This window comes from Cinclus cinclus, chromosome 9, assembly GCF_963662255.1.
Source record: "Cinclus cinclus chromosome 9, bCinCin1.1, whole genome shotgun sequence".
Taxonomy (NCBI): domain Eukaryota; kingdom Metazoa; phylum Chordata; class Aves; order Passeriformes; family Cinclidae; genus Cinclus; species Cinclus cinclus.
Window position 1 is genome coordinate 28,345,068 of NC_085054.1, and position 27,897 is coordinate 28,372,964.

Genomic DNA, 27,897 nt, shown 5'->3' on the forward strand with positions numbered 1-27,897 from the left:
TCACATGGCTGAAAGCTGACAATCCACGTTTTCTCTGGAGCTGATGGCAGCAGTCCTGGAGCAGGAGCAGGAATGGGTGAGGACCCCCCTTGGATACAGCCCGACCCCTCGGAGCGTCACCAGCTCCCATCCCAAACTGTTCCACCATCCCCTGGGTATTTATCCACAGTTTTGGACTGACTTCCTGCTTCCCATCAGTTCTGGATCAGGGGTGAGCTTTGTGGCTTCTCTTAGGGAATTTTTTATCCGGGATGGAAGGGGCTGTGTCCCCTCCGCGTGCTGGCAGTGCTGCGGGGATCAAAACATTTGAAAAACTTGAGATAAAATCGAATGCAATGAAGATGCAAAACGGGATAAAAGGGAACGGGGTAGAATAGAATAGAATAGAATAGAATAGAATAGAATAGAGAATTAGAATAGAATAGAATAGAGAATTAGAATAGAATTAGAATAGAATAGAATTTGAATAGAAAAGAATAGAATAGAATAGAATAGAATAGAATAGAATAGAATAGAATAGAGAATTAGAATAGAATTGGGATGGGATGGGATGGGATGGGATGGGATGGGATGGGATGGGATGGGGGTGCCCGACCTCCCCTCGGCCCCTCCTGGGTAGTTCTGTGGCAGCTGGAGCCCCTCCGAGGGCGGAGGAGGAGGAGGAGCGATGGAGCCCCGGGAGAGGATGCTGGCGAGAGGAAGACGAGGAGGAGGACGGGGGGCGGGGGGGGGAGGAAGATGAGCGAAGGATGCTGGGGGGGAGGATGAAGATGCGGAGCGCACCGAGGATGCGGAGGGCGGGATGTGCGCGGGGGACGCAGCGCGCTGGGACGCGCAGGGCCCGAGGGAGCGGATGGCGGGGTGGGGGCGGGCCCAGGTGCGGTGCGCGGATCCAGGGGCGGATCTGGGGCGGTGCGGGAGGAGGGTCGCTGCGCGGGGCGGTGCCGCCCTGCCCGGGGCCGCTGCCGGCGGCTCCGCGTGGGAGGCGGCGGCGCCGGGCGGAGGCTCCGCGGCCGCGGGGCCGAGCGGGGTGTGCGGGGTTTTGGTGACTGAGCAGGGTTTTGGTGGCCGCGCGGGGATTTGGTGGCTGCGCGGGTTGCGCGTTGAGCGCGGAGCTGAGCCGGGTGTTTGGTGGCTGCGCGGACTCTGCCGGCTGCGCGGGGTGTTGGTGGCCGCGCGGGGTTTTGGTGGCCGCGCGGGGTGTTGGTGGCCGCGCGGGGTTTTGGTGGCCGCGCGGGGTGTTGGTGGCCGCGCGGGGTTTTGGTGGCCGCGCGGGGTGTTGGTGGCCGCGCGGGGTTTTGGTGGCCGCGCGGGTTGCGCGGGCTCTGCCGGCTGCGCGGGGCTGCGCGGGGCTGTGCGGAGCATGTCGGCGCTGCGGCGCAAGCTGGGCGATGAGTACCAGGTGGTGAGCACCTCGGCCAGCGGCGGGGGACTCCCGCCCCCGCGCAGCGCCCCGCGGGGGAAGCGCCAGCGCTTCGTGGACAAGAACGGGCGCTGCAACGTGCAGCACGGCAACCTGGGCGGCGAGACCAGCCGCTACCTGTCCGACCTCTTCACCACCCTGGTGGACCTCAAGTGGCGCTGGAACCTGTTCATCTTCATCCTCACCTACACCGTGGCCTGGCTCTTCATGGCCTCCATGTGGTGGGTGATCGCCTACATGCGCGGGGACCTCAACAAGGCGCACGACGACAGCTACACCCCGTGCGTGGCCAACGTCTACAACTTCCCCTCCGCCTTCCTCTTCTTCATCGAGACGGAGGCCACCATCGGCTACGGCTACCGCTACATCACCGACAAATGCCCCGAGGGCATCATCCTCTTCCTCTTCCAGTCCATCCTGGGCTCCATCGTGGACGCCTTCCTGATCGGCTGCATGTTCATCAAGATGTCGCAGCCCAAGAAGAGGGCGGAGACGCTGATGTTCAGCGAGCACGCCGCCATCTCCATGCGCGACGGAAAGCTCACGCTCATGTTCCGCGTGGGCAACCTCCGCAACAGCCACATGGTCTCGGCGCAGATCCGTTGCAAGCTGCTCAAGGTGGGTGCTCCGGGTGGGACAGCGTGGAAATTCCTTCCTGGAAAGCTGCCCAGGGCAGGCGTGGAGTCCCCATGCCGTGGGGAGGTGGGGGGTCCAGGTGGTGTTGGGAATGGTTGGGATGGTTGGATTCTGTGGTCTCAGAAGGCCTTGGCAGTGCTGGGGATGGTTGGAATTGTTGAACTGCACGGGCAAGGGGGGCTTTTCCAGCCTCAATAATTCTGTGAGGGCTTTGGCAGTGCTGGGGATGGTTGGAATGGTTGGACTCCATGGGCCTGGAGGGCTTTCAAGCCTCAGTAATTCCATTAGGGTTTTGGCAGTTCTGGGGATGTTTGGATTCCATGAGCCTGGGGGGCTTTTCCAACCCCAGGAATTCCATGAGGTCCTTGGCAGTTCTGGGGATGGTTGGGATGGTTGCACTCCATGGTCTTGGAGTTTTTTTCCAACCTGAACAGTTCCACGGTTCTGTGACAGAGCCGTGGCCCCACTGCCATTCCCGTGAGGACATCCCACCCCTCTCCGTGTCCCTTGGACATCCCTCGCTCCTGCCACGGCTGTCCCCACGTCCCTGGGGCTTGGAGCAGCCTGGTGATGGAAGGTGGCCCTGCCCATGGCCAGTGAAAGGACTGGATGATCCCAGATTGGTTTTTTGGGTCCTGCCGCTGTCCCAGCATCCCTGTCCTGTTTCCTTGGCACAGGGAACATCTCTGGGAGCCTCTGGCTGCAGGCTCAGCCATCAGCACCGCATTCCCAAGCTCCTTGGAGATAATTCCTACATTCAGCACAGGATTGGGATGGATATTTATAGATTCCTGTAAAATGCTCCATTTCCCTGACAAGGAAATCCTTTGTAGCTCCAAGCCTTGTGTGACCTAGGAAGGAGAAAGCTCCGGGCATAATCCCGAGTTTTTTTGGCAACCCTGAGCCCAGCTAGGCTGAACTTTATTGATGTGAACTCCAAGGAAAGCGGAGTGCCAGGGTTAGACCTGGAAAATGCCTACCGGGGAGGGCTGGGAAAAGGTGGCTTTGGCCTGAGGCTCGCCCGGTGGCTCCAGAGGGTTGAGGGGATCGGGAATCGGGAATCAGGAATCAGGAATTGGGATGGAGCGGCTGGGAGGAGGAAGGGGAGGAAGGAAGGAAGGAAGGAAGGAAGGAAGGAAGGAGCCGGCTCGGGGGGCGTATGCCGCAGGCGGAGAATCCCGCAGGGATCCCCCGGGAATCGGGGTGCCCGCAGGTGGGTGCTGGGCAGGGAATGGGGGTGTCCTGTCCTTGGGATTGGGGTGCCCTTGGGATGGGTGTCCTGGTGGGATTGGGGATGTTCTGCAGGGAATGGGGGTGTCCTGCAGGGACTGGGGACATCCTGGTGGGAATTGGGGTGTCCTGGCAGGAATGGGACACCGTTGGGATGTGGGTGCTGTGCAGGGGGGGGCAGGGTCCCCATTCCCAGGACAATCCCCCTTGGGAATCTGCCCGGTTTTCCTCCCTGCTCCCCCGGGGAAGGACGCTCAGCCCCAGGGGAGGCTCCCGAAGTTGTCCTGCTCTCCCAAATCCCCGTTTCCCGTGGGATTTCGGGATCAGGACTGGCCCAGTGTTGGGGTCCCCTAAACCTTGAGGGAGTCTGTGCCTAAAAGAGGGAGACAATTCCTAAAAAACTTCCCAAATAACCCTTTAATAGCTTTAAAATTATGGAATCCCTAAAAACCTCCCCAGATAACACTTTAATAGCTTTAAAATGATGGAATTCCTAAAAACCTCCCCAAATAACCCTTTAATAGCTTTAAAATGATGGATTATAATTTATAGATATTATAAATGTTGTTTACAAATATTATTTTATAGATAAATATATAAAATAGCATTACAGCATAATAGCATAGATTTATGCAATATGAAATAATACATATTCATATTTAACAAGATATAATTTATACAGTTTCTTTTAAAATATTTAATATTGTGTAAAAATATATTTACATACTATAGGCATATATTTAAATAATTTAATATATTTCATGCTGCAAAAGATCAAAAATAAGTTATTTCCAGTCGAGCATTTTATTTTTGGCTCTGGAGGTGGCAGAGGACAAATTGTCAAAGTTGGAGCTTCAAACTTAGCATGGCTCCAAAAGAATTCCCTGGATTTGAAATATGGGAAAGGAAAGGTTTGTGCTTGGAAGAAAAGCAGTTCCAGGCCAGGCCTCCTGGGGGAAAAAAAAAAAAGGAAGGGGAGAAAAAAGGTGGAAAAAAAGATAATTAAAAGGAAAAATTGGGGAAGAGCAAAATAAAAGGGGAAAAGGGAAAAGCAAAATGAAAAAAAGTGGGGAAAAAGAAAATTAAAGGGAAAATAAGATAAAAAATAAAATTGAAAAAGGGGAAAAGGAATATAAAAGGAAAAATCGAAGAAAGGAAAACAAAAAGGGGGAAAGGGAAAAATACTAAAAAGGGCAAAAAAAGACAAAAATAGGAATAAAGGAAAAGGGAAGAAGAGGAGAAAGGAAAATAAAAGGGAAAAATAATGGAAAAGGGAAATGAAAGGAGGAAAAAAGATAAAAGCAGGGAAGGGAAAATAAAAGGGACCGATGGTGGGGAGAATAAGAGGAAAATGAAAATAAAATGGGGAAAATGGAAAATAAAAGGAAGAAATAAAAAGGAAAAAAAAAGAAGTGAAAAGGAAAACAAAAAAAGAAGTGAAAAGGGAAACAAAAAAAAGGGGGAAGGGGGAAAAATGGGGGGAAGGAAACAAAAAAATGGGAAAATAAAGGGGAAGAAGGAGGAAATATTCCTTTGTTTTTCCTGCTGAGTCCAGGCTGGAAGCAAAAGGAAAAAAAGGGGAGGAAAAAAAAAAGGGGGGGGGGGGGGGGGGCGAAGGGAAAAGTAAAATGTAAAGAGTGGGGGAAAAGGAAAATTAAAGGGAAAATAAGAGGAATAAATAAAATTAAGAAGGGGGAAAATAAAAGGAAAAATCAATGAAAAAAGGAAAATAAAAGGGAAATGGGGGGGAAAATTTAAAAAGGGTAAAAAAAGACAAAAAAAGTATAAAAGAAGAAGGGAAGTAGAGGAGAAAGGAAAATAAAAGTGAGAAAATGAAGGAAAAGGGAGAATGAAAGAAAGAAAAAAAGATAAAAGCAAGGAAGGGAAAAGGAAAGAAATCTGTGCAATGCCTCTTTGGGGAATGGGAAATTTGGGGATGGATTTTTGGGATTGGAAAGAGCTTGGATGTCGCTCAGAATTCCTGAGTTTTCCCTCTCATCCCTTGGAGCAAAGGAGTCACTCAGGGTTAATTCCTTTGCAGAATGTTCCCTTCTGGAATTGCCAGGGGTTGGATTCTTCCTGGGATTTGGGGAGGCGTGAAATTCGATTTAGTTTCTCTGGATCTGACCTCTGGAATTCCATCGAAATTGCCTGGGAGCAGCTGGGAGCATGTGACATCCCAGAACAGCTGAATCCCTGCAGGGCTGGGAGGGATGTGCTGGATTCCCTGGGAAATCCATGATCCAGGGGGAGGGAGGCCAGTGATGGTGCTGTGGGAATTCTACCTGGACTTGGATTGGATATTAGGAACGATTTTTCCATGGGAAGGGAGAGGGACGTCAGGCACTGGCACAGCTGTGAGGGCTGGGATGGAGTCACATTCCTGGAGGGATTTCCACACCATGGATGTGGCACTTGGGCGCCAGGGCAGCGCTGGGAATGGTTGGGATTTGATCTTGGAGGGCTTTTCCAACCCACATTCTCTGGGATTCCACGATTTCCTTCTCCCCCAGAAGCTTGTGCTGTCTCCTTGGATTGGCCGCGTCCCCAAGCGCCACAATGTCCTTAATTCCCAATTCTGCCTGGTGAAATCCCAGGATCCTGGAATGTTTGGGCAGGAGGGGATCCCATCCCATCGAATCCCATCGAATCCCATTCCCCATCCCCATTCCCCATCCCCATTCCCCATCCCCATTCCCCATCCCCATTCCCCATCCCCATTCCCCATCCCCATCCCCCATCCCCCGTCCCCATCCCCCGTCCCCATCCCCCGTCCCCATCCCCCGTCCCCATCCCCCGTCCCCATCCCCCGTCCCCATTCCCGTCCCCAATCCCGTCCCATATCCCGTCCCATATCCCATCCCATATCCCGTCCCCATATCCCATCCCATATCCCATCCCATATCCCATCCCATATCCCATCCCATATCCCATCCCATATCCCATCCCATATCCCATCCCATATCCCATCCCATATCCCATCCCAGCCTTGTCCAACCTCACCTCGAGCACTTCCATGCACGAGGATCTCCAGCCTCTCTCACCCTCCTCATCCCTGCAGTCCCGGCAGACCCCGGAGGGAGAATTCCTGCCTCTGGACCAGCTGGAGCTGGACGTGGGGTTCAGCACGGGGGCTGACCAGCTCTTCCTGGTGTCCCCTCTGACCATCTGCCACGTCATCGACTCCAAGAGCCCCTTCTACGACCTGTCCCAGCGCAGCATGCACACGGAGCAGTTCGAGATCGTCGTCATCCTCGAGGGAATCGTCGAGACCACGGGTGAGTGGGAGCATCCCGCTGCAATTCCCCGCCGGCCTCGGGCAGCTCGGGGCTCCGCGCGGATTTCGGGGCGGTTTGGGGCGGGGATTTGGTTTTGGGGCTGTCTCCGAGGGGATGGGATTTGGGATGTGGGGTTGGGAATGTGGAGCTCCCGGTTGGGGTGTGGTGTTCCTGCATTTCCCAGCTGCTGCCGGGCACGGGGAATGTTCAGGATAGCTTGGATCTGGTTTGGGGCCACGTTGTGGAGTCCCAGAGTTCCCATCCTGCTTTCCCAGGGCAGCAGAGCACATCCCAGAGAGGGGAAGGTAAATCCTTCAGGTGCTTCCCTAAAAATTCCCTGATGTTTCCCTAAAACTCCTCTGATACTTCCCTAAAAACTCCTGGATATTCCTTTAAAAACTCCCAGATATTCCTCTAAAAACTCCCTGACATTTCCATAAAACCCTCCAGATACTTCCCTAAAAACTCCTTAGCATTCCTCTACAAACTCCTTGTTATTTTCATGAAGACTCTCTGATATATCCATAAGAACTCCCTGATAATTCCCTAAAAAATTCCTGATAATTCCCTAAAAAATTCTTGATAATTCCCTAAAAAATTCCTCATATTTCCATAAAACCCCCTTGATGCATCCCTAAAAGCTCCCTGACATTTCCATAAATCTCCCTATTTCCCTAAATCCTCCTGACACGTGCCTAAAATCTCCTTGGTATTTCCCTATAAACCCCCTGATATTTCCCTAAAGGAATTATTAAATTCCCCCTGATGCTTCCCTAAAAATTTTGTGATATTTCCATAAAAATGCCCTGGAAAAGCTCATGGAAAACTTGCAGGCCTGACCTGCAGACCTGACCTTGCATGTTTCTTGGTTTTATTCCTCAAAAAATCCATCCCAAACAAAATGAGGGAAGAAAATCTCTTTTGTAAATAACTCTTGGAATTTTAAACCTTGGGTTTGTTTTGGGGATTATTATTGACCTGGAAATTATACAGGGAATGAGAGAGGGGGAAAAAAAAAAGGAATTTCTGGGTCTGTAAAGCCTAATTGGGAAAAGGTTCCAAATGTTGTGACCTATTTTTGGGAGCTGAGCTGAAAATCGAGCAAAATGTGCTGGATCCAGATAAAACAGGAGGAAATGAAAGGGTTGGGAAGGTGGAAAAATCTTCAGTGGGAGCCAAGGGAAGAGCAGGAGAGGGCAGGGCTGGATTTGAGGGATGAGAGAGCTCATCCAGGGATGCTGTGGTTTTTGGGGACACCTCCGTGGATTTAAATCGTGCAGAAATTCCAGGTTCTCCTCTCAGTCCCAGGGTTTTCCCAGCAAATGCTGCATTGTGGGAGCGCAGGAACAAACCCTGTGATCCCTGGATATCAATGTGCATGAAATATTGGGAATAATGAGATGCATTTCCTGTGGATCACATCCCTGGATACCTCTGGGAAGGGGCTTTGGAGAGGCTGAGTGTGGTCCTGGGAAGGTGGGATGAAGGCCTGGAATGATCAGCCTCAGCTGTGGCAGAATTTGATTTTCATCCTGGATTTTCCTGCCGGGATTTGCCTCTGGATGTGTTTGGGATCATGTAACCCTTTACAGTTTTGTGTTATCCTGCAATTTATTGAGAAGCCGCTGAAATTCCTGGAAAAGGAACCATTAATATGAATCCGAAGCAGACAAAACCCTGCAGGAATGGTTTGTTCATCCCTTTTCCAAACTCATTAGATTTACTTTGGAAACCTCTTCCCGTGATTAAAGAACTCCAGAGCCTGCCAGGCTTTTTAATTAAAGAAATAGGGATGGCACCCAGGGCTTTTCCTCTGGTTTTGCTTTTAAAACATGAAAAAAACGGGAATTATGGAACCACAGGAAGGGTTCTCTCAGATCCATGGGGGTGAGCTCGGAATTCAACAACTTGAGGGAATAAAGAGCTGGGACAGATCTGAAAATTACCAGGATCCTGATAATTCCATTTAATATGGATTTTTTTGTTGTTGTTTTTTTGATGTCTGTTCTCAGGGTCAGTGACAAACCTCAATACAAATTCACCAACTTTAAATGTGGAGCATAAAATATGGAAATTCTGGAATAGTTTGGGATGGAAGGGACTTTTAAAGGTCAATTTATTTATTTTGTTTTTTATCTTTCCATCCAAATTTTGGAAATTTTTTTTCATGTGCGTTTGATGGGAGGAAAAAGAGGATTCAGCACTTTACATATTGGAAGTAGCTTTGAAGTTGCATTTATTTTATTTTAAATATTTCCAAGCGCAGCCTGAGCATGATGAAATATTCCTGGAACATTCCGCAGATCTTTTCCCAGTACTGCCGTTATAGGAAATTCGTCAGTGGAAAATCCAATATTTTTGGTCATGTGGACAAACACGTTTGGCCCAGGCAGATTTTCTGGGATTGGGACCTTCAGCTCCAGCTTCCCTCTGCCCCCCTGGAGCTGTTGGGCTGGAAAAGGGGGGAAGGGGATTTTTAAAGGTGAGGAAAAAGTGGAATGTGCTGGGAAAATGCTGGTGGAAGAAAAGAATTTGACAACAACAAATCCCTGGAAGTGTCCCAGGCTGGGCTGGACCTCTGGGATAATGGGAGGTGTCCCTGCCATGGCAGGGCTGGATTAGGATGGGATTTAAGGTCTCTCCCAACCCAGAGCAGTCTGGGATTCTGGGATCCATTCCTTACATAACTTTCATCTTGGATAACGCTCCCTCCTCCTGCCTGAGGCAGCAATTCCCCAAAATCCCCCATTTCTCCACATCAGGCTTTCCCTGCTCCCTCCTTTCCTCCCTGAGATCTCTTCGGAGACCCAGCAGAGAAAACTGGGAGTGATTTTGACCTGGAGCTGGGCAGGAGCTTCCCTTTCCCCACGGATAATCCCGGTGACCGCTGATGCAGCCGAAATTCCTGCCAAAATTCCCTGCTCAGGCTGAACCAAACAGAATTCCTTCTGCTTGAGCAGCCTCCCTGTGCTGATCCGGTGCTTCCGCAGCCTCTGGATCAGCAGGCTCCCCGTGGGCTCCCGTTTTTCCATGGATTTTTATTTTGGAGGCTGAGCAGGAGCGGTTGTTTGTGTGTGCACTCAGCCAGACAGCTCGGGAGCACCAAAACTTGATCCCTGCTCTGGATCTTTGCTGCCAGGAGCAGGGGAAAGGAATTTTCAGCTCCCTGTGGGAGCTGTGTCCTGCTGCAGCACGAGCCAGGGTTCAGGAATGGTGGGGTGGGAAAGAGGAAGGCAAAGGGTTGGAATTTTTCCTGGAGTGCAGGGATGCTGTTGGTTAAATATAGATCCAGACTGCTCCTCCTGGAGAAATCCATGGACTGATAAAACCCTGCAGTGCTCCAGTGCTGCTGATCCACGAAATCCTGGATGGTTTGGGATGGAAGGGATCCTGAATATCCCTGAAAACCCATAACCTGCCACTATCCGAGGTTATCCAGCCTGGCCTTGGACACTTCCAGGGTTTGGGGCAGCCACAGCTTCTCTGGGAATCTGCGCCAGGTCTTCCCCACCCTCCCAGCCAGGAATTCCTTCCCAAAATCCCACCTAAATCAACCCCAGTCCTTCCTTTAAAGCCATTCCCTCCTCGTCACTCCTTGAATCCTTTATTGCATTGAAATCCGAGCCATTTTTTCTCTGTAGCAACTTCTTCCCACTCCTTATTTACCTCCTGGATCCGCTGGCAGCACAGCTTTCCCTGGATATTTGCCCTCAGTGAGTTATGGATGCTGCTGTCAGAGGTTTTTGTCAGCAGCCGACTGATCCCTCCTCAGTTTTATTTATTTATTGTTTCAATAATCTGCAGCAGGGTCCCTGCCTCAGGCAGATGTGCTGCTCCAAACCTGCCAGGAATGCCCAGCTGGATTTTCCATGGATACCTGGTCCTTGGCCTGGATACTTTTGTGCTCGTTATTCTTTATTTACAGCTCTGCTCAACAGGGGAATATTAAATATTCCAGCTCCCTCCTCATGGACTCGCTCTCCTGAGGGATCGTGGCTTGGGAATGGCCTTAAATTGCACCAGGGGAGGTTTAGGTTGGATATTTGGGAAAATTTCTTCACGGATAGGGCTGGCAAAGAGTCCCCATGCCTGGGGGGATTTAAAGCCCCGTGGATGTGGCACTGGGGACATGTGGCACTGGTGGCCTGGGCACTGCTGGGGATGGTTGGACTCCATGCTCCGAGAGGCTTTTCCAGCCTAAAGCGTTCTGGAATTCCCCGATTCCAGCTGAAGTGACCTTCCCAGTGCAGGTGTTGCAATCCCTGAGCAGCCACACTCGATGTCTGCTTTGGGAAAGGCACAAACCCCTGATCTCTCCTCGTGATTAACTCTGGGGTTCTCCTGCCTTTGGAGGGTTCTGAACCCCTGGAATTCTCTGGGAAGGCTTGTGGGGAGTGGGATGTGCTGTGGGGCAAGGGGCACAGCTGTGAAATCCCTGCAGGGATGGGGACTCCACCTGAGCACCTTTTCCATGAGGGAATTGTCCCAATATCCACCCTGAGCTCCCCTGGACCAGCCTGGGGCCGTTCCCTCTGCTCCTGTCCCTGTTCCCTGGGATAAGATCCCAAATCCCCCCCGGGTGTCCCCCCCTGTCAGGGAATTCCAGAGAGGGAAAAGATCCCTCTGGATCCTCCTTTGCTCCAGGCTGAGCCCCTTCCCATTTCCCTCAGGAATTCTCCATCCCCTTTCCCATTTCCCTCAGGAATTCTCCAGCCCCTTCCCATTTCCCTCAGGAATTCTCCAGCCCCTTTCCCATTTCCCTCAGGAATTCTCCAACCCCTTCCCATCTGCCTCAGGAATTCTCCAACCCCTTCCCATCTGCCTCAGGAATTCTCCAGCCCTTTCCCATTTCCCTCAGGAATTCTCCAGCCCCTTTCCCATTTCCCTCAGGAATTCTCCAACCCCTTCCCATCTGCCTCAGGAATTCTCCAACCCCTTCCCATCTGCCTCAGGAATTCTCCAGCCCCTTTCCCATTTCCCTCAGGAATTCTCCAGCCCCTTCCAAACCCCATTTCCCTCCCTGGACACACTCTAGCCCCTCTCTCCCAGTGATCCCATCCCAGGGTTCATCCCCAGGGAAGAACCCGCTCCAACCCCTCTTGTCCTGCCCCTTTGCAGCTGGGTTTGTCCCAGTTTTGGGGTGACATGAACCAGTTGTGGTTCAGGCCTTGCTCTGTGCCTGCTGCTGGCTCTTGGGGTGATTTTGGGGCAAGGTTTAAGAGCAAAGTGCTGTTTTAGCTCCCTGTGTGTTACACAACCAGGGCTGCAGTGAGCTAAGTGATGATAAAAGTGCTTGGCAGGAGAAGGGGGAGAGACCTGGCGTGGGTAAACCCTGGGACATTCCAGGAAAGTCATCCAAAATGTCAGCAGGAGTTGGGAATTTATCAAGGGCAGAGCTGTGCTCGGGCTGGGAAGGGGCTGGGGGCTGCTCCTGCCTCCCTTCCCTGCACCCCTGCTGGGTTTTTCCTGGGATATTTTTTCTCTTGTTTGGTATTTCCATGCACCTCTGTACACAAGAACAGGGCAGGAGTGCTGGAGCAGCTTCTCCAGGCCTTTATTCCATCACAACCATCAGCCTCATTTTACAGAGCCAGGCAAGGGAGATGGAGCAGCTCCAGCTGCTGCCACAGCAGACCAAGTTCTCTTGGCTACAAAATCTTTTAACAACTTTCCAGCCAATAGCAGAATATCAAAAGCTGACAAGTGTTTAATTCCAAGTGTTTCATTAATAAAGCTGCACGTGCATCTTGCTGTGAACAACGCTTGCTTGTTCAAACAATAACTTAAACAATAACAATAACTTTAACAATAGCTTAAAACAATGGATAAAGCTGCATTATTAAGTTTACAGATTTCTGCTGTTTTGCTGAACATCTTTTCCTGAGGCCTGTCCCTACCCAGCTCACAGCTCTGTTGTTTCTTGTCCTTTCATCTTCAGCATTCCTGCATTTCTCCATCCTGACATTTGCTTTCACACAGCTTGCTGGGAGTCCTGTACCTTTCCTATTTCCCACACGTTCCATTGCTGGCTTTTTTTTTTGGGATTTGGGGAGCAGGAAGGGGTAAGGAGGCTCCATCCCTGTGGGAATTCAGCCCTGCCTCATCCCAACACCCTTCCTGGGCTATGGAGACAAAGGTGCCCCTTTTGATCTGAGCACTGAGTACCATGCTTTGTACATACAAACTGTGACACTCCATTAGTAAAATGTGCACTAGTCCAAATTAATAGGAAAAAAAAGAAGTCATCCTATATTTTAGTAGTTGTTCAGCCTCCAGCATAGCTGAAGACAGTCCTTGGAGGCATCCAGGGAAAAACATCTTCCTGCCTGGTTCTCAATTAATCTGGGAGGCCAAACCAAGCCAGTCAGTGACCGTGACGGAGTTCCAAAGGTTTGGAGCTGTGTGTGCCATTCCAGCACTGGGACACGCTCCCTCCTCTAGCTGCAATATTTGTGACAGGTTCCTTGTCCTTGTTCTCCAGCCTCAGTGACTCTGGAGCTCCTGGGCACATCGTGCAGGAGATGAACAAATCCCAGAGCTCCCAAGCTCAACCCCTGTGCTGGGAATGCTGGGGTTAAACCCCCAGGATTTCACCCCAGACCCGGGCAGGGCGTGGGGCTGCCAGGAGCAGGGCACGGGGTCAGGGTTTCCAGGTGCCTCTGGAATCTGGGACCTGCAGGAAAAGGGGGAATTCTGCCACTCTGTTCCTGCCCAGGTGAGACCCCACCTGCAGAGCTGCCCCAGCCCTGGGCTTCGACATCAGAGGGACCTGGAACTGCTGGAGAGAGTCCAGAGGAGCCACGGAGCTGGTCCAGGGCTGGAGCCAGGCTGGGAGAACTGGGAATGTTCCCCTGGAGAAGGGAAGGATCCAGGGAGAGCTTCCAGCACGTTCCAGGGCCTGAAGGGGCTCCAGGAGAGCTGGAGAGGGACAGGGGACAAGGGATGGAGGGACAGGACACAGGGAATGGCTCCCACTGCCAGAGGGCAGGGATGGATAAATGGGATATTGGGAACTGGGAATTCCTGGCTGGGAGGGTGGGGAGGCCCTGGCACAGGGTGCCCAGGGAAGCTGTGGCTGATCCTGCATTCAGCACTGGCAAGATTTAAAAAAACAAAACCAAATCAAACCAACAGAGAAACAAACAACTGTGCTCCCCGACAGGAAAATGCTCTGTGAAGTCGATTAATCTGGAGATTTATTGACTGTGGAGCAGAGCTGGGTCAGCCCCTATCTCTGTGAGGCTGTGGCCAGCCTGGGCTGGAACTGGAATCACCGTCTGCTCATCCAGCTCCTGGATCTGCTCTGTGCCTCCCCCCCGCCCCTTCTGCTGGAATTCCTGCTGTTGTTAGGGATTTGTTCCATTGAATGCCTGCAAGGATTCGTTCTGCTCAGGGTTTGTCAGAAAGGATAACAATTCAAGGAGCCACCGTGTGACAAGGACAAGAGGGAATGACTTTGGACTGGAAGATGGGGGTTGATTTAGATGGGATATTGGGAAGGCATTCCTGGCTGGGAGGGTGGGTAAGACCTGGAAATGCCCAGAGCAGCTGTGGCTGTCCCTGGATCCCTGGCAGTGCCCAAGGTTGGACATGGGGGCTGGGAGCAGCCTGGGACAGTGGGAGGTGTCCCTGCCATGGCAGGGGTGGATTGGGATGGGATTTAACCAACCATTCCTGGGATTGGTGGCAGTGATGACTTTGGGATGCTGAGAGTTCCCACTGCTGCTCTGGGGTAAGTCAGGCACCCCAAACCCCTCAGGAATCACCTCCTGTTCCACCGGGACAGCTCCAGGGAAGGATAATCCAGATGTGCAGAGATAAACGGAGCTGAAGCAGGGCAGCCTCTTGGAGCAGCAATTTTCCTGCTGAGATTTCCTCTCCTCGTTAGGATATTGATCTGTGGCAGCAGCCAGATCCGTCAGGACACAGCTCCGGGATAAATAACCCGGGACAGGCAGCACTAATTGTGATTAAGGAGCTGGGATGGCTCACAGAGAAGGTCTCTCCATCTCCCTGCTCTCCTCACTGTGTCCTGGGTTTGGCTTCTCCAGGGATTTAATGTGGGTGTGGGGCTGACTGTGGGTTCTGGAATATTTTTGGGATTGGTGGAACCAGTAACTGGAATGTGTTTAAATTTAAAATATATTGTCAGTGCAAAGGCAGGAAATATTAGGGAAGCACAGGATCATGGAATGGTTTGGGTGGGAAGGGATCTTAAATCCCATCCCAGCCATGGCAGGGACCCCTCCCACTGTCCCAGGCTGCTCCAAGCCCTGTCCAGCCTGACCTTGGACACTTCCAGGGAATTCCAGCCCAGCCCCTTCCCACCCTCCCACCCAGGAATCTCTTCCCAGTATCCCCAGTATCCCATCTGACTGTGGGCTGGCTGGCAGGGTGGGGATTGGGCACAGGTTGGACTCGGTGCCTTGGAAGGATTTTCCAGCCTCGGGATCCTGGGATTCTGGATGTGTGGTGCTTGTGGATGCTGTGCTTTGTTCAAGCAGCAGCCGTGGAGCCACACTCCGAGTCCCAGATAAAAGCACATCCCAGAGCTCTCCAAACTCCTATCCCTACCAATGATCCATCCCTTTTCCCTTTTTATCCCATAGCCTCCCTCTTCCCATCTCTTTTCCCGTGGTGCTGAGCACATTCCCAATGTTCCTCTGGAGCCTTTCCTGCTCCCCATGGTGCTGCAGACACTTTAAATTCCCGGGGCTGGAGCTGGGGATGGAATTTCCCCTAGTGGAGCATTGCTAGCTCTGTGTTCAGCCCTCCACGTGATGCTGGAGCTTGGATTTATATTTAATTTTCCCCACAGTTTCCCTGCCCGTGGCTGCTTCTCCCAGTGCTGCTCAGCAGCCAGACCCAGGCAGGGTTGGAAAGCTCAGGAAAATTCATGGAGTGCCTTGTGCCAAGGACCTCAGCCAGACAAAAAGGAGATTTTCCTTTTTTTTTTTTTTTAACCTGGAAGAGGTTAAGAATTTAAAAGCTGCATGAAAAACAAGCCTGGAGTTGTGGCTTGATCCATGATGCCTGTGAAAGCATCCCAGATTTCCGCTCTCGATGGGATACTGGGAAGGCCAGGAGGATGCTGAAGGCCTGGAATGGAATTCCAAGAGGAAATTCTGAGAAATTCCCCGAACTGTGGGTGCCCCTGGAAGTGTCCAAGGCCAGGTTGGAGCAGCCTGGGATAGCAGGAGGTGTCCCTGCCCGTGCAGGGGTAGATTGGGATGGGATTTAAGATCCCACCCAGCCCATCCTGGGATTTCACGTTGCTGCGTCTGTATTCCCACAGGAATGTGTCTCCAGGAGCGGGATTTAGGGAGTGCCATTCCCTGGGTGCTGGGGCTCTGAGGCAGCAGTTGAGCTCACCTGGTAATTAATTCATCAGCAGAACTGCCTGGAATTAGAGCTCTGCTCGAGAGAGGCTCCTAATTGGGAGTTAATGGCTCATTAGTGCTGAGCAGCTCAGCCCCGTCAACACAAACAAAGCAATTAACGATTTTCAGGGAATGGGATCCACCATTCCAGCGGCTGCTGCCGGCCCTGGCAGCACCGAGGTGGGTCTGGGCCAGGTGTGCCTTGGAGCAGCTGGATTTGGGGGTGCTGCTGCCAAGGGAATTCCCGTTGGGATGATGGGGTGGGGTGGCTGTCGCTTCCTGCTTTGGGGCCTGCTCCCTGCTCATCCCAAACTGGGCACCTGGGGACGGGATGGGGGAAGTGAGCAGCAGTGGCTCCTAGCCAGAAAGCTTTCAGAATGTAAATCACAGAATTTCGGGATGGGTTGGGTGGGAAGGGATCTTAGAGCCCATCCCAGTCCATCCCTGACCTTTCCCACTATCCCAGGGCGCTCCAAATCCTGTCCAGCCTGGCCTTGGACACTTCCAGAGATGAGAAGGGGCTCTGGGAGAGCTGGAAGGGAACCTGGGATAAGAAGGGACAGGACACAGGGGACGGCTTCCCACTGCCAGAGGGATGGGATATTGGGAAAGAATTCCTGGCTGGGAGGGTGGGGAGGCCCTGGCACAGGTGATTCCATGGATGGCTCATCCCTGGAAGTGTCCAGCGCTAGGCTGGAGCAGCCTGGGACAGTGGTGGGGGATGGGATGGGATTTAGGGTCCCTTCCCACCCAAAACCAGGCTGGGATCCTGTGAAGGTGTGGCAGCACCTCTGCAGCCCCCCAGGAATTTTTCCTGGAAGCAAAGCAGCGCCCTGACATTTGGGATGGGAAAAGGCAAAGAACCCCAGCCAGAATTCCCAGTGTCATAAATGCTGAGCCGCCTCTGAAACCTTCAGGGGGGGGAAAAAAAGGCATCGTTTTCCCTAAAATGGCAAAAACGCTCCAGACTTGGAGGCTTTTAAGCCAGCCTGGGGAGAGCTAAATCAGCATGATGGGGACGGCAGGCAGGGCTTGGATGTAAAATTAGAAACCCCTCGCAGGCACGTGGGCATTTGTGCAGCTCAGGATTGATCCTCCTGGGAATAACGAGCCTGCTGGATGACATCACATCCCCAGGGATGTGGGCCCTAATTAACCTTCCCTGATGGCAGGATCGGGATCACCTCCCTCCCTCCCTCCTGCCCACGCTGCAGGAAACGATTTCCCTGTGCCACCCTCGCATCCAAACCACGCTGGGAGCCGCAGGGAGGGAGCAGCATCCAATAACTCAGAACCTCGTGTGCCGGTGCTGCAGGAGATGTGGGGCCTGTGGGACTTGGGGATGCTTATCCCAGGTGTTTTGGGATGTTTGCTCTCCTCCGGGAGAGGTTTGAGGATGCTGCGGGTGGAGGAGCAGTTTGGAGATGTTGAGCAACTGGGAGGATCAGGAAAATGTGTCACCAAGAGGGGAAATCCAACATGGAATTGCTGGGGGTGTGGAGATGCTGTTTGGGAAAATTTTTTCCATGGAGGAAAAGGTTTTCCAGGATTTTTCAAGTTGGGGAGGCCCCAGTGAGGTCTCTGCTCACTGAATGAGAAGGGGAAGCTGCCCCGGCCCTGGGAGTGTTCCCTGGGATAGTGGGAGGTGTCCCTGCCCAAGGCAGGGATGGGATGGGATGGGATTCAATGTCCTTCCCAACCCAAACCGCACTGGGAGCGTGTCATCCCTGTGACATTTGTATATATTTGTATATAATTGTATATATTTATATATATTTGTATATAATTGTGTATCTGTGGCCCAGCAAGGAGCCTGTGGATTCCTGAAGAGCTTTTTGCAGCCCCAAATGCAGCCTGACAGGCATTCCCACAGTGCTGGCAGCCCTGATCCTCTCTTTCCTGGGAATCTGTGCCCTCCTGGTGTCAGGCAGGGAGGGTTGGCAGCTCCTCCCGCCGGCTGCGTGCCACAATCCGTGTGTAGTTCCAGGGCCGAGGTGTTAGAGCTGTGCACGGATGTGAAATCCCTGACAGGAGCTGTTCTGGGCTGGGAGATGCTGGGAACGGGAGCTGGGACGCTCCCAGTGCCAGACAGATGGGTGCAGGTGAGGAGCTGGAGGAGCTGCTCGAGCGCAGCCTCGGGAGCTGTCTGGGGCACAGAGGAGCAGAAGGATCCCTCAGAACAGGAGGGTTGGGATTGGCAGGGCTGCCATGGGCTGGTGATCCCCTTTTCCAGGCACTGGGGTCATCCCCTGGATCCAGCCCTGGGAACAAGGGAGTGCAGCGCGTGTTCTCCGGGAATTTTAAATATTGGGATCCCATAAGGGCATGCTGAACGAGGTCTGTATAGAATTGTGGAATATCAGAGCTGAGAGGGACCCACGGGATCATGGATCCAGCTCCTGGCCCTGCACAGACAGGCCAAAATCCCACCCTGGCATCCCTGGCAGCGCTGTCCAAATGCTCCTGGAGCTCTGGCAGTCTCAGGAATGTCACCATTCCCTGAGGGAATTCAGCACCGCCTGGGAAAGAACCTTTCCCCGATCTCCAGCTCCAGCTGTTTTCCCTCTCCCCAGACTGATTTGGGGAGCTCTCTCCCTGAGTTCCTTGGCCCAGCTGAGGAGCAGGAATGGCAGAGCAGCTTTGTTGGAAGCAGCTCTGGGGGTGAATCGATGTTCAACGTTTAATGTTTTAAAGACACTCAGCAGATCAATCCCTGTGTTAAACCAGCAGCACTAAATCCTGACAGGATATTCCCAAACACAGCTCTGTGCCGCCTTCTGTAAAACCATGGAATCCCAGACTGCTTTTCCTGGAAAGGAACCCCGAAGCTCATCCTGCTGCAGCCCCTGCCATGGGCAGGGACACCTTCCCCTGTCCCAGGCTGCTCCAAGCTCTGTCCAACTCTGGACACTTCCAGGGATCCAGGGGATTCCACAACTTCTCAGGACAGTCAGAGGGGGATGATCCCTCTCTGTACCAGCCCTGATGCTGGTACAGGTGATTTTCAGCTCAGAGAGGGGCTGCTGGCTTTCTCTTCTATTTACAGCAGAATCCCAGCCATCCTTTTTTCCATGCATGGAGCTGGTCTCCCTCTGGCAGCACTCAGGGAGCATCCCCACATCCAGGAATGCTCTGCCATCCACCCTGGTAAATTGTCCCTTTCCATATGAAGAGAGCTGGATTTTCCATCCAGGAAGGCATCTCTGGCTGCCTTGGGGGTGTTTTTAGGGAAGCTCTATTTTGGTGCAGAGCCCATATGGCCGGGTGGGTGTTTGGAGGAGCAGGAGGAGCTGCTCAGCCTCACAATGGAAATGTTCTCGTTTCAAGAGCAGGAATTATTGTAAATATCTTTTTGTTTTTTTCCCCTTTTCTCACTGGTCCCCAGTCTTCCTTCCCTCAGGTGTTGCTCTGACCTCCACCAATCTCCTGGGATTTAACAGAATAATCTTTTTTTTCCTGTGGCTCTTCTCTACCATTCCCAGCATCGAGTTACAAATGAATACCCTCATTTCCAGCTGCACTTTGGAGCCCTAAATCCATGAAAAGCAGAATCAGCTCTTTTTTTTTTTTTTTTTCTTTAGTAAAATCCCCCTGAGACCACAGAGTCCAACCATGCCCAGGCCACCCCATGTCCCTACATCCACAGGGCTTTGAAATTCCTCCAGGGATGGGGACTTTCCATGAAGTTTTTTCCCTGGCACAGATTCCCAGAGCAGCTGTGGCTGCCCTGGATCCATGGAAATGTCCCAGGCCAGGCTGGACAGGGCTTGGAGCGGCCTGGGATGGTGGGAGTTGTCCCTGCCATGGCAGGGGTAGAATGGGATGATCCTTAATTTCTCTTCCAACCCAGACCAGTTTGAGATTCTCTGTTCAGCATGAGGAATGCTTCCATAGGGCTGTGCTGTCAGGAAAAATCTGGGAATGCTTGAGGCTGATGGGAGCTCTGGAGAGCATCCACTGCATTTTTCCAGGGCATGGGTGGGCAATTCCAGTTTTTTATCCAAACCCCATTCTACCCCTTTCCCCATTGCCTCTCCCATTCCCATTCCTCCTCCCTCCATCCCTTTCCTCCCCTGCCTTTCCTGGTGCTTCCTCCCAGGAGCTGTGTGGAGCAGGGAATGAAATCCTGCCCTTCTGGTGCTTCTGAGTCAATCCCAGCCGGGTGGGAGGGGGATGATGCAAACCTGGGGACGTGGCAGATGGCTCTGGGAAAGGCACCTGCTCCCAGGAAGGGGCTGGGGTGGGCCCTGACGCATTCCAGCCATAGGGAAGAGGAAGGAGCAGAGCCCAGGGTAAAAAAGGAGAGGATAAAAATAGCAGGGCAGATTCCCAGCCAGGATTAATTATTGTGTGGAATGTGTGTTATTGCATGCAATGTTTGATCCAGATAACTGCTCCTGCCTCTGCTTTTCCAAAAGGATGGAAAACCCTGCTCTGGGCCTGGAGGCAGCCAAACTTTCATCTTCCCCTCCTTTTTTTTTGGTACAAATAAAGGAGCTTCCTCACCTGCCAGCAGCCCATTGCATCCCTGGATGTGGGAGCAGGAGCAGGATGTGCTTTCCTGTGCTGCTTCCATGGGATTTTGGAAACCTGCCATGATTTGGGCTAAGGATGGTCCTGGCAAACACCAGGATGAGCTGCTGAGGGTGCCAGGGAAATATGGGATTAAAAAGTGTCCCTGGAAGAGGCCTGGCTGATAAGGAAAATACCTTTGGTGTCATGGCTCTGTTGAAATGTCAGGAATGCTCTGGGAGAACAGTGGGAATAACACAGGAGGTATTTCTGGAATGGAGATAAACAGCAACGTGTCTGAATTGAGGAGCAGGGCAGGAGCCTGAGAGGAATAAAGTGTTTGGGATAAAACCAGGTGAGTGTGATCAGGAGCACGGGATCCTGGAATGGTTTGGGCTGGAAGGGACCTTGGAGATGATCTTGGTTCCCTTTTGCACACAGACTTGACTTGTTAAATCTCTGTGTGTTGGAATTCCCAGGGATTAAAATGCCCAGAGAAGCTGGAATCCCTGGATGTGCTCCAGGCCAGGCTGGATGGGGCTTGGAGGACCCTGGGATGGTGGGAGGTGTCCCTGAAATGGGTTGGAATTAGAGGGTCTTTAATCATCTTCCAACCCAAATCATTCTGGGATTCTGTGGTATTTTCATGGATTCATGAAGGGGTTTTATGGTTGGTACCTTTAGGACACATTGTGTGTCTTCCATTTCAGGAAATGCTGTATTTCTTTTTCCTCTTTAACCAAAATGTGTTTTTATGGAAAAAAATGCCTCAGCATCCTCCCAAGGAACAATTCCCAATTCCCAGTATCCCACCCATCCCTGCCCTCTGGCAGTGGGAACCATTCCCTGGGTCCTGTCCCTCCATCCCTTGTCCCCAGTCCCTCTCCAGCTCTCCTGGAGCCCCTTCAGGCCCTGGAATGTGCTGGAAGCTCTCCCTGGATCCTTCCCTTCTCCAGGGGAACATTCCCAGCTCCCTGGCCATGGATTGCCAGAACATTCTGGAGCACTTCAAGCCATCATGGCTTTAATCAAGCACCAGCCTTGTGATGGTGCTGGGGAAGTGTTGATACCAAAAATAGCTGCTGGCTGTTGTTCCCGGGGAGCTGGAGGTGCTGGAGCTGCAGCCCCACGCTCTGTCTGTGCTGGAGCCCTCCCGGCAGGCTGTGCATTTCCAGTCTGGCAGCTGAACTTCCATGGAAAACCAGTGCAGCAGTGGAGGGGGGCAGCTGAAACCCCCCTAGTTTGGGGGCTGCCCCCTCTTTGTGTCCCTGTGTTCTGGCTGGTTGCAGATCTCAGCCATCTGTCACCGTTTCCAGACGTGAACATCAGGATATCCCAGTTTTCCTTAGATAAATGGGATGGACCAGCTGCTGTCCCTGTGTGTTGGGTTTTTCCTGGGATATTTTTTCTCTTGTTTGGTATTTCCATACACCTCTGTACACAAGAACAGGGCAGGAGTGCTGGAGCAGCTTCTCCAGGCCTTTATTCCATCACAACCATCAGCCTCATTTTACAGAGCCAGGCAAGGGAGATGGAGCAGCTCCAGCTGCTGCCACAGCAGACCAAGTTCTCTTGGCTACAAAATCTTTTAACAACTTTCCAGCCAATAGCAGAATATCAAAAGCTGACAAGTGTTTAATTCCAAGTGTTTCATTAATAAAGCTGCACGTGCCTCTTGCTGTGAGCAACGCTTGCTTGTTCAAACAATAACTTAAACAATAACAATAACTTTAACAATAACTTAAAACAATGGATAAAGCTGCATTATTAAGTTTATACATTTCTGCTGTTTTGCTGAACATCTTTTCCTGAGGCCTGTCCCTACCCAGCTCACAGCTCTGTTGTTTCTTGTCCTTTCATCTTCAGCATTCCTGCATTTCTCCATCCTGACATTTGCTTTCACACAGCTTGCTGGGAGTCCTGTACCTTTCCTGTTTCCCACACCTGTGTTTGGAGAGAAGTTTTGGCTGCCCCTGGATCCCTGGAAATGTCCCAGGCCAGGTTGGACACTGGGGTTTGGCGCAGCCTGGGATGGTGGGAAGTGTCCCTGCCCATGGCAGGGGTGGAACGGAATGATCCTTAATTTCTGTTCCAACCCAAACCATTCCAGGATTCCATCATTTCCTCTGCAGTCCTGGAAGAGGAGAATTGCTGTGGGAATCCTTTCCCTGCAGCAGCAAATCCTCCCTCAGTCATACAAGAGCACCAGGTGAGCGTTGTGTGTTTTTATATCATGTCCTAATCAGGCTCTGCTCTTCCCTTCACCGGCCTTAAATTGCCGTTCTGAATTAGCTCAGTTAGAAATTCATCAAACTTTGCTGTGTGATTGATTTTTAGCTGGGATTTCCGAGGTTTTACACATAGGCTGCAGGCTTAAGGCAGAACAAGCCCCCCAGAATGCACAGGGAGGAGCCCCAGGCTCAGGTCCAGGGGTTTTAACCTGCAGGGCAGGAACTCTCCCTAAGGAAAAAAAATCAAATCCTGAAAAAAAGAAGGATATTTGTGCATTTTGGCCAGGAATTCCTGCTGGAGATCCCTCTTCCTGCCAATCCTAGGAGACAGAGGTGCCCTTTTCGTGGCTGTTGGGATCATGTGCTGCTGAGTCGCTGTAATTCCCAGTTAATCCCCTCTTTCCCCACTGATGAAGATGAACTTTTCCCTGTTGGGAAGGACACCCGGTGTCCCTGTGTCATTCCAACGGCTGAAAGTGAAATTTCTGGCATTGCTTTGGAGAGGGAAATGAGCCAAGGGACCTTTGGGTGCCCAAATTGCTTCTGAGGCCTCTCCCAGGGCAGGGGGGGGCTGTTAAAAGATGATTAATGATCCGTGATTTCTCAGGCAGTGGCCAACCTCGGGAATCAAATGGGATAAATAACAGGGCTGGGATTCTTTTCAAGGCAATTTATGATGATCTCTAGAAAACAGCCGGCTACATCTGGGTCCTTTGGAAATTTGGAAGTAATTGGGGGATTATTAGAGGGTGGAATTAGGCAAAGCATTTATTTACGGAATTTTTTTTTTTTTTTTTTGTTTGTTTGTTTTGTTTTTGGCTTCCATCTGCCCCCTCGTTAATTCTGGGCTGCAGCTCTGAGCTGGGCTGACAGTGAGTCACAGAATCATGGAATGGCTGGGATTGGAAGGGAAATTAAGGACCATCCTTAACTGGGTGGATGGTTGGGACACCTTCCACTATCCCAGCTTGCTCCAAGCCCCATCCATGTGGCCTTGGAGACTTTCAGGGATGGGGCAGCCACAGCTCCTCTGCATTCCCCATATGCATAGAAAGCATTCCCTGATTTCGAAGCAACAGAGAGGGGGTTGACTGGATATTCTGGGATATTTCTACTGGAATCTGCAGCCGTTCAGGTGGGATTTGTGTGCAGGCAGAGCTTGGAGCAGGGAACAAACCACTCCAAATCTTTTTCCTTTGACAAACGGCTGCCTAATTCCATAATAAATAATTCCACTGCAGGCAGCCTGTTTGCTTCCAAGCCAGAGCTGGGAATTTATCCTGCAAATGAATATTAATTGTGTGGAGTACTTGGGAAGGTGGGAGCAGGGCCGTGATCAGCCTGGAGGCGTTGGAGGCAGCGGGTCCTGCTGAGGGGAAAAATGCTCAGAAAATGGAAACACTTCCATGCCAACAGCAGGAACTGAAAACTGGGAACCGGGAGGGATATCCACGAGCAAAATGAATGGCAAATAATCCTGGGGTGGTTATCAGAAGGGCTGGCAGAGGCGGGGAGCACGCAACTGATCCTGCTCTTTCTGTGGGAAAACATGGAAATAATGATGGATTCTCTAGGAGGTGTGGTGGGGACACAAGTCCTGGTGTAGGACAGAGCCTCTCTGCTCTGGAACCAGGCTGGGAGAGCTGGGAATGTTCCCCTGGAGAAGGGAAGGATGCAAGGAGAGCTTCCAGCACATTCCAGGGCCTGAAGGGGCTCCAGGAGAGCTGGAGAGGGACTGGGGACAAGGGATGGAGGGACAGGACACAGGGAATGGCTCCCAATGCCAGAGGGCAGGGATGGATGGGATACTGGGAATTCATGTCTGGGATGGAGTTCCCAGAGAAGCTGTGGCTGCCTCTGAATCCCTGGAAGTGTCCAAAGCCAGGTTGGGGCTTGGAGCAGCCTGGGACAGTGGGAGGTGTCCCTGTCCATGGCAGGGATGGGATCACTGGGATGGGATCACTGGGATGGGATGGGAATACTGGCAGGGATGGGAATGCAGATGTGGATATGGAAATAGGTGTGAATTGGCATTGGGATGGGAATGGGAATGCAGAAGGGGATGAGGAATGGGAATGCAGAAGGGGATGGGAATGCAGATGTGGATACAGATGTGGGTACAGATTCAGATGTGGAATCCCACGTTCAATTCTGAAGAAGGTCCCAGTGGGGTCAGGGCTGAGGCACAGGAGGGGAAGCTCTGGGATCTGCTGATGAAGCTGCTCCTGAGCGAGGGGCACACCTGGAAGAGGAGCTCACTCAAATTGCCATTTCTCTGACAATTGCAGGGTTTTCCTAGACTTTTAGGAATGGGATTGCTTCCACTCCACTCCATAAGCAGGAGCATCTGGGATCTGGGTGAAAATTCACTGTAAAGTTCAAAATATGTCCTGGGTGAGGCTGTGGGATGGCTCCGGGTGTGCTCCTGCAGATGTGAGGCCTCCCTGGCAGTGGGAGCAGCATCCAGTGCTAAAAACCCTGGAATCACATTTTCCTTCCAAGAGATGAAGTGGGAAACATAGGTTTGTCTTGTGATCAGCAGCAAAAGCAGCACTGATTCCAAGAGCAGTACCATGAAGTGGGATAAACTGGAATTTTCCTGGCTGTGTGTCACATTCCATCCCACTCCCCCTTGCTGCAGCGCCGCTCTTGTTTTCCCTGTGCCTTCCCAAGTTCCTTTCCTTTTCTCCTGGCGAGCCAGGCAGGGGATGTGTTTGCAGAGCTGGATGGAGCTTCCTGAAATCCAAATGTCACATTTCTACTTGGCTGCGTGAGGAGCAAATGGCAGCCTAGTTCTATTTACAGATATCTACAGAGTGGTTAATAATAATAATAATAATAATAATAATCATAATAATAATAATGAACAAAAAGAGCAGGATTTCTTCTGGAAGCCTCCAGCAACCCATGAGCATCATCTCCCTGTGATTGCCAGGGGTCACCAGCGTGGCCAGGTCTGGTGCTTGAGGGGACTTTTCTCCATGGTGGGAGGAAGAGGAGGGGCAGTGCTGTGCCTCTTAGTCATGGATTTGATTCCCTGTTAATCTTTTGGAGCTGGATCCCAGCCTGGCAGGGATGGATGTGGGAGCAGATTGCTGGTGAGGCCTTTGAGGAGGAGTAAATGTGTTTTGTAAGGCTTGCTGCTCGATGACGGGTTGGAATGTGCTGGTGAGGGGCTGGTTTTGTGTGCGTTCATGGATATGAGGGAATATGGAATAACTTTGGAATACTTCAGGATCTGACGAGTCCCGTTTGCCTTTCCAGCTCCTGCTGCTTCGGTGCCAGGGTTCTCAGGTAGCCCTGATGTCCCTTTGGCAGCAGCACCTTCACAAAGGGTCTGTAAATGTAGGTGGGAATTCCTCCGTTCCACCCCTTCCGATGACTTGGTTCCTTTCCCCTTGGGAATGACGATTTAACAGCTGTGGAATCCTAAAATCACAGAATCTTTATGGCTGGAAAAGACCTTTAAGGCCATCAAGTCCAACCATCAGGCAGTGCCACTGCCCCACGTCCCCAAGTGCCACATCCACAGGGCCTTGAAATTCCTCCAGGGATGGGGACTCCACCCTTTCCATGAAGGAGTTTTCCCTAAAATCCAAGTAAACGTCCTGTGGTGCATCATTTCCTCCAAACAAACAAGGCCAGGCCAATTTTATTTTAAAAAAATACATTTAAACCCATAAAACCCATTTCATGGAATTGTTCAAGGATTTCTGTGCATCCTCAGTTTCCTGGAACTGGTGGAAGCTTCTCCTCCCTTCTCCTTGCAGGGATGACGTGCCAAGCCAGGACATCCTACACGGAGGACGAGGTGCTCTGGGGCCACCGCTTCTTCCCGGTGATCTCCTTGGAAGAAGGGTTCTTCAAAGTGGATTATTCCCAGTTCCATGCCACCTTCGAGGTGCCCACCCCGCCCTACAGCGTGAAGGAGCAGGAGGAGATGCTCCTCATGTCCTCGCCCCTGATCCCGCCCGCCGTCAGCAACAGCAAGGAGAGGAACAGCTCCGTGGAGTGCCTGGATGGGCTCGACGAGGTGGGCACAAAGCTGCCTTCAAAACTGCAGAAAATCACCGGGAGGGACGACTTCCCCAAAAAACTGCTCAGGATGAGCTCCACCACCTCGGAGAAGGCCTACAGCATGGGCGATCTGCCCATGAAACTCCAGCGCATCAGCTCGGTGCCCGGCAACTCCGAGGAGAAACTGGGCTCTAAGACCACCAAGATGATGTCGGATCCCATGAGCCAGTCGGTGGCAGAGCTGCCCCCCAAGCTGCAGAAGCTCTCGGGGGGCGGGGGCAGGATGGAGGGGAACCTCCCGCCCAAACTGCGCAAAATGAATTCCGACCGCTTCACATAACGCGCCGGGCCCGCGGGGGATCCCACGGGGCTGGCACTGCCCCACGGGGGCAGCGGGGGCTGCCGGGGGCTCGGGGCCACCCAGGAGCCGGGCAGGACTCGAGGGAGCCGGGCAGGACTCGAGGGAGCCGGGGTGCACTCGGTGCTGCAGGAGGTGGGAGCATCCCGCGGGATTGCGAGAGAGGGCCGCGTCCTTGGCATGTCTGATCCCAGCGCATGCAATAATCGTGTGCAATCTAGTCCATGGCATGACTCCTCCTGTATTTATACTCTGTATCCCCAAAAACACGCAGAGGGGCCTTCCTTCCCCTGTATTCCCCAGGGAACTGGGACAACACCGAGTGGGGAATTTGCAGGGTAAGTTGAACTTGAGTTGAAAGCATTTGGGTTTGTTTTTTTTTTTTTCCTGCTGTGGGTCGTGATTTGCTCACCCGAGTTGTTCGCTGCATGTGTTTTTGGTTTTTTTTCCTTCAAGAAAGTGTTTTATTTCATGCCTCACACCAAATCTGCTTGCCTTAAATCCACTGCTGGTTTCTACTTTGCTTTCAGGTTGGTTTTTTTTTTTGTTGGGTTTTTTTTGGTGGAGGGAGTGTTGTTCCCTGTGTCAAAGCCACTGGGAAAAATACCAGGGGAAAAAAAAATCTGTATTTTGTCAGGCTTTGTTTAGAGAAGAAACTTGTGTTCTTAAGCCTGGGGCAAAGCGATAAATAAATGACTCAAGTTCACACTTTAGGTACAATTAGTAACATTTTTATAAAATCTTTGTGACTTTCATGTGGAAGAAAATCAGTGGGACATGCTTGATTTCTCCTGTTGCTGAAGCAGCCAGCCGTGACAGAAGCCGAAGGTGC

At 51.8% G+C, this 27,897-nt stretch overlaps 2 protein-coding genes across 2 annotated transcripts; one reads left to right on the plus strand and one right to left on the minus strand.

Moving 5' to 3' along the window:
* LOC134047105 (uncharacterized) lies at positions 1 to 1,365 on the minus strand. The gene is made up of 2 exons (XM_062498031.1): positions 596 to 1,365; positions 1 to 55 (listed from the first exon to the last, which is right to left on the minus strand). The coding sequence occupies exons 1-2, from the start codon at positions 1,363 to 1,365 to the stop codon at positions 1 to 3; spliced, it is 825 nt and encodes a 274-aa protein (XP_062354015.1).
* KCNJ3 (potassium inwardly rectifying channel subfamily J member 3) lies at positions 1,364 to 27,897 on the plus strand. Its single transcript, XM_062498099.1, has 3 exons — positions 1,364 to 2,041; positions 6,351 to 6,567; positions 26,461 to 27,897. Exons 1-3 carry the CDS (start codon positions 1,364 to 1,366, stop codon positions 27,045 to 27,047), a joined length of 1,482 nt encoding a protein of 493 aa, XP_062354083.1. The 3' UTR covers positions 27,048 to 27,897.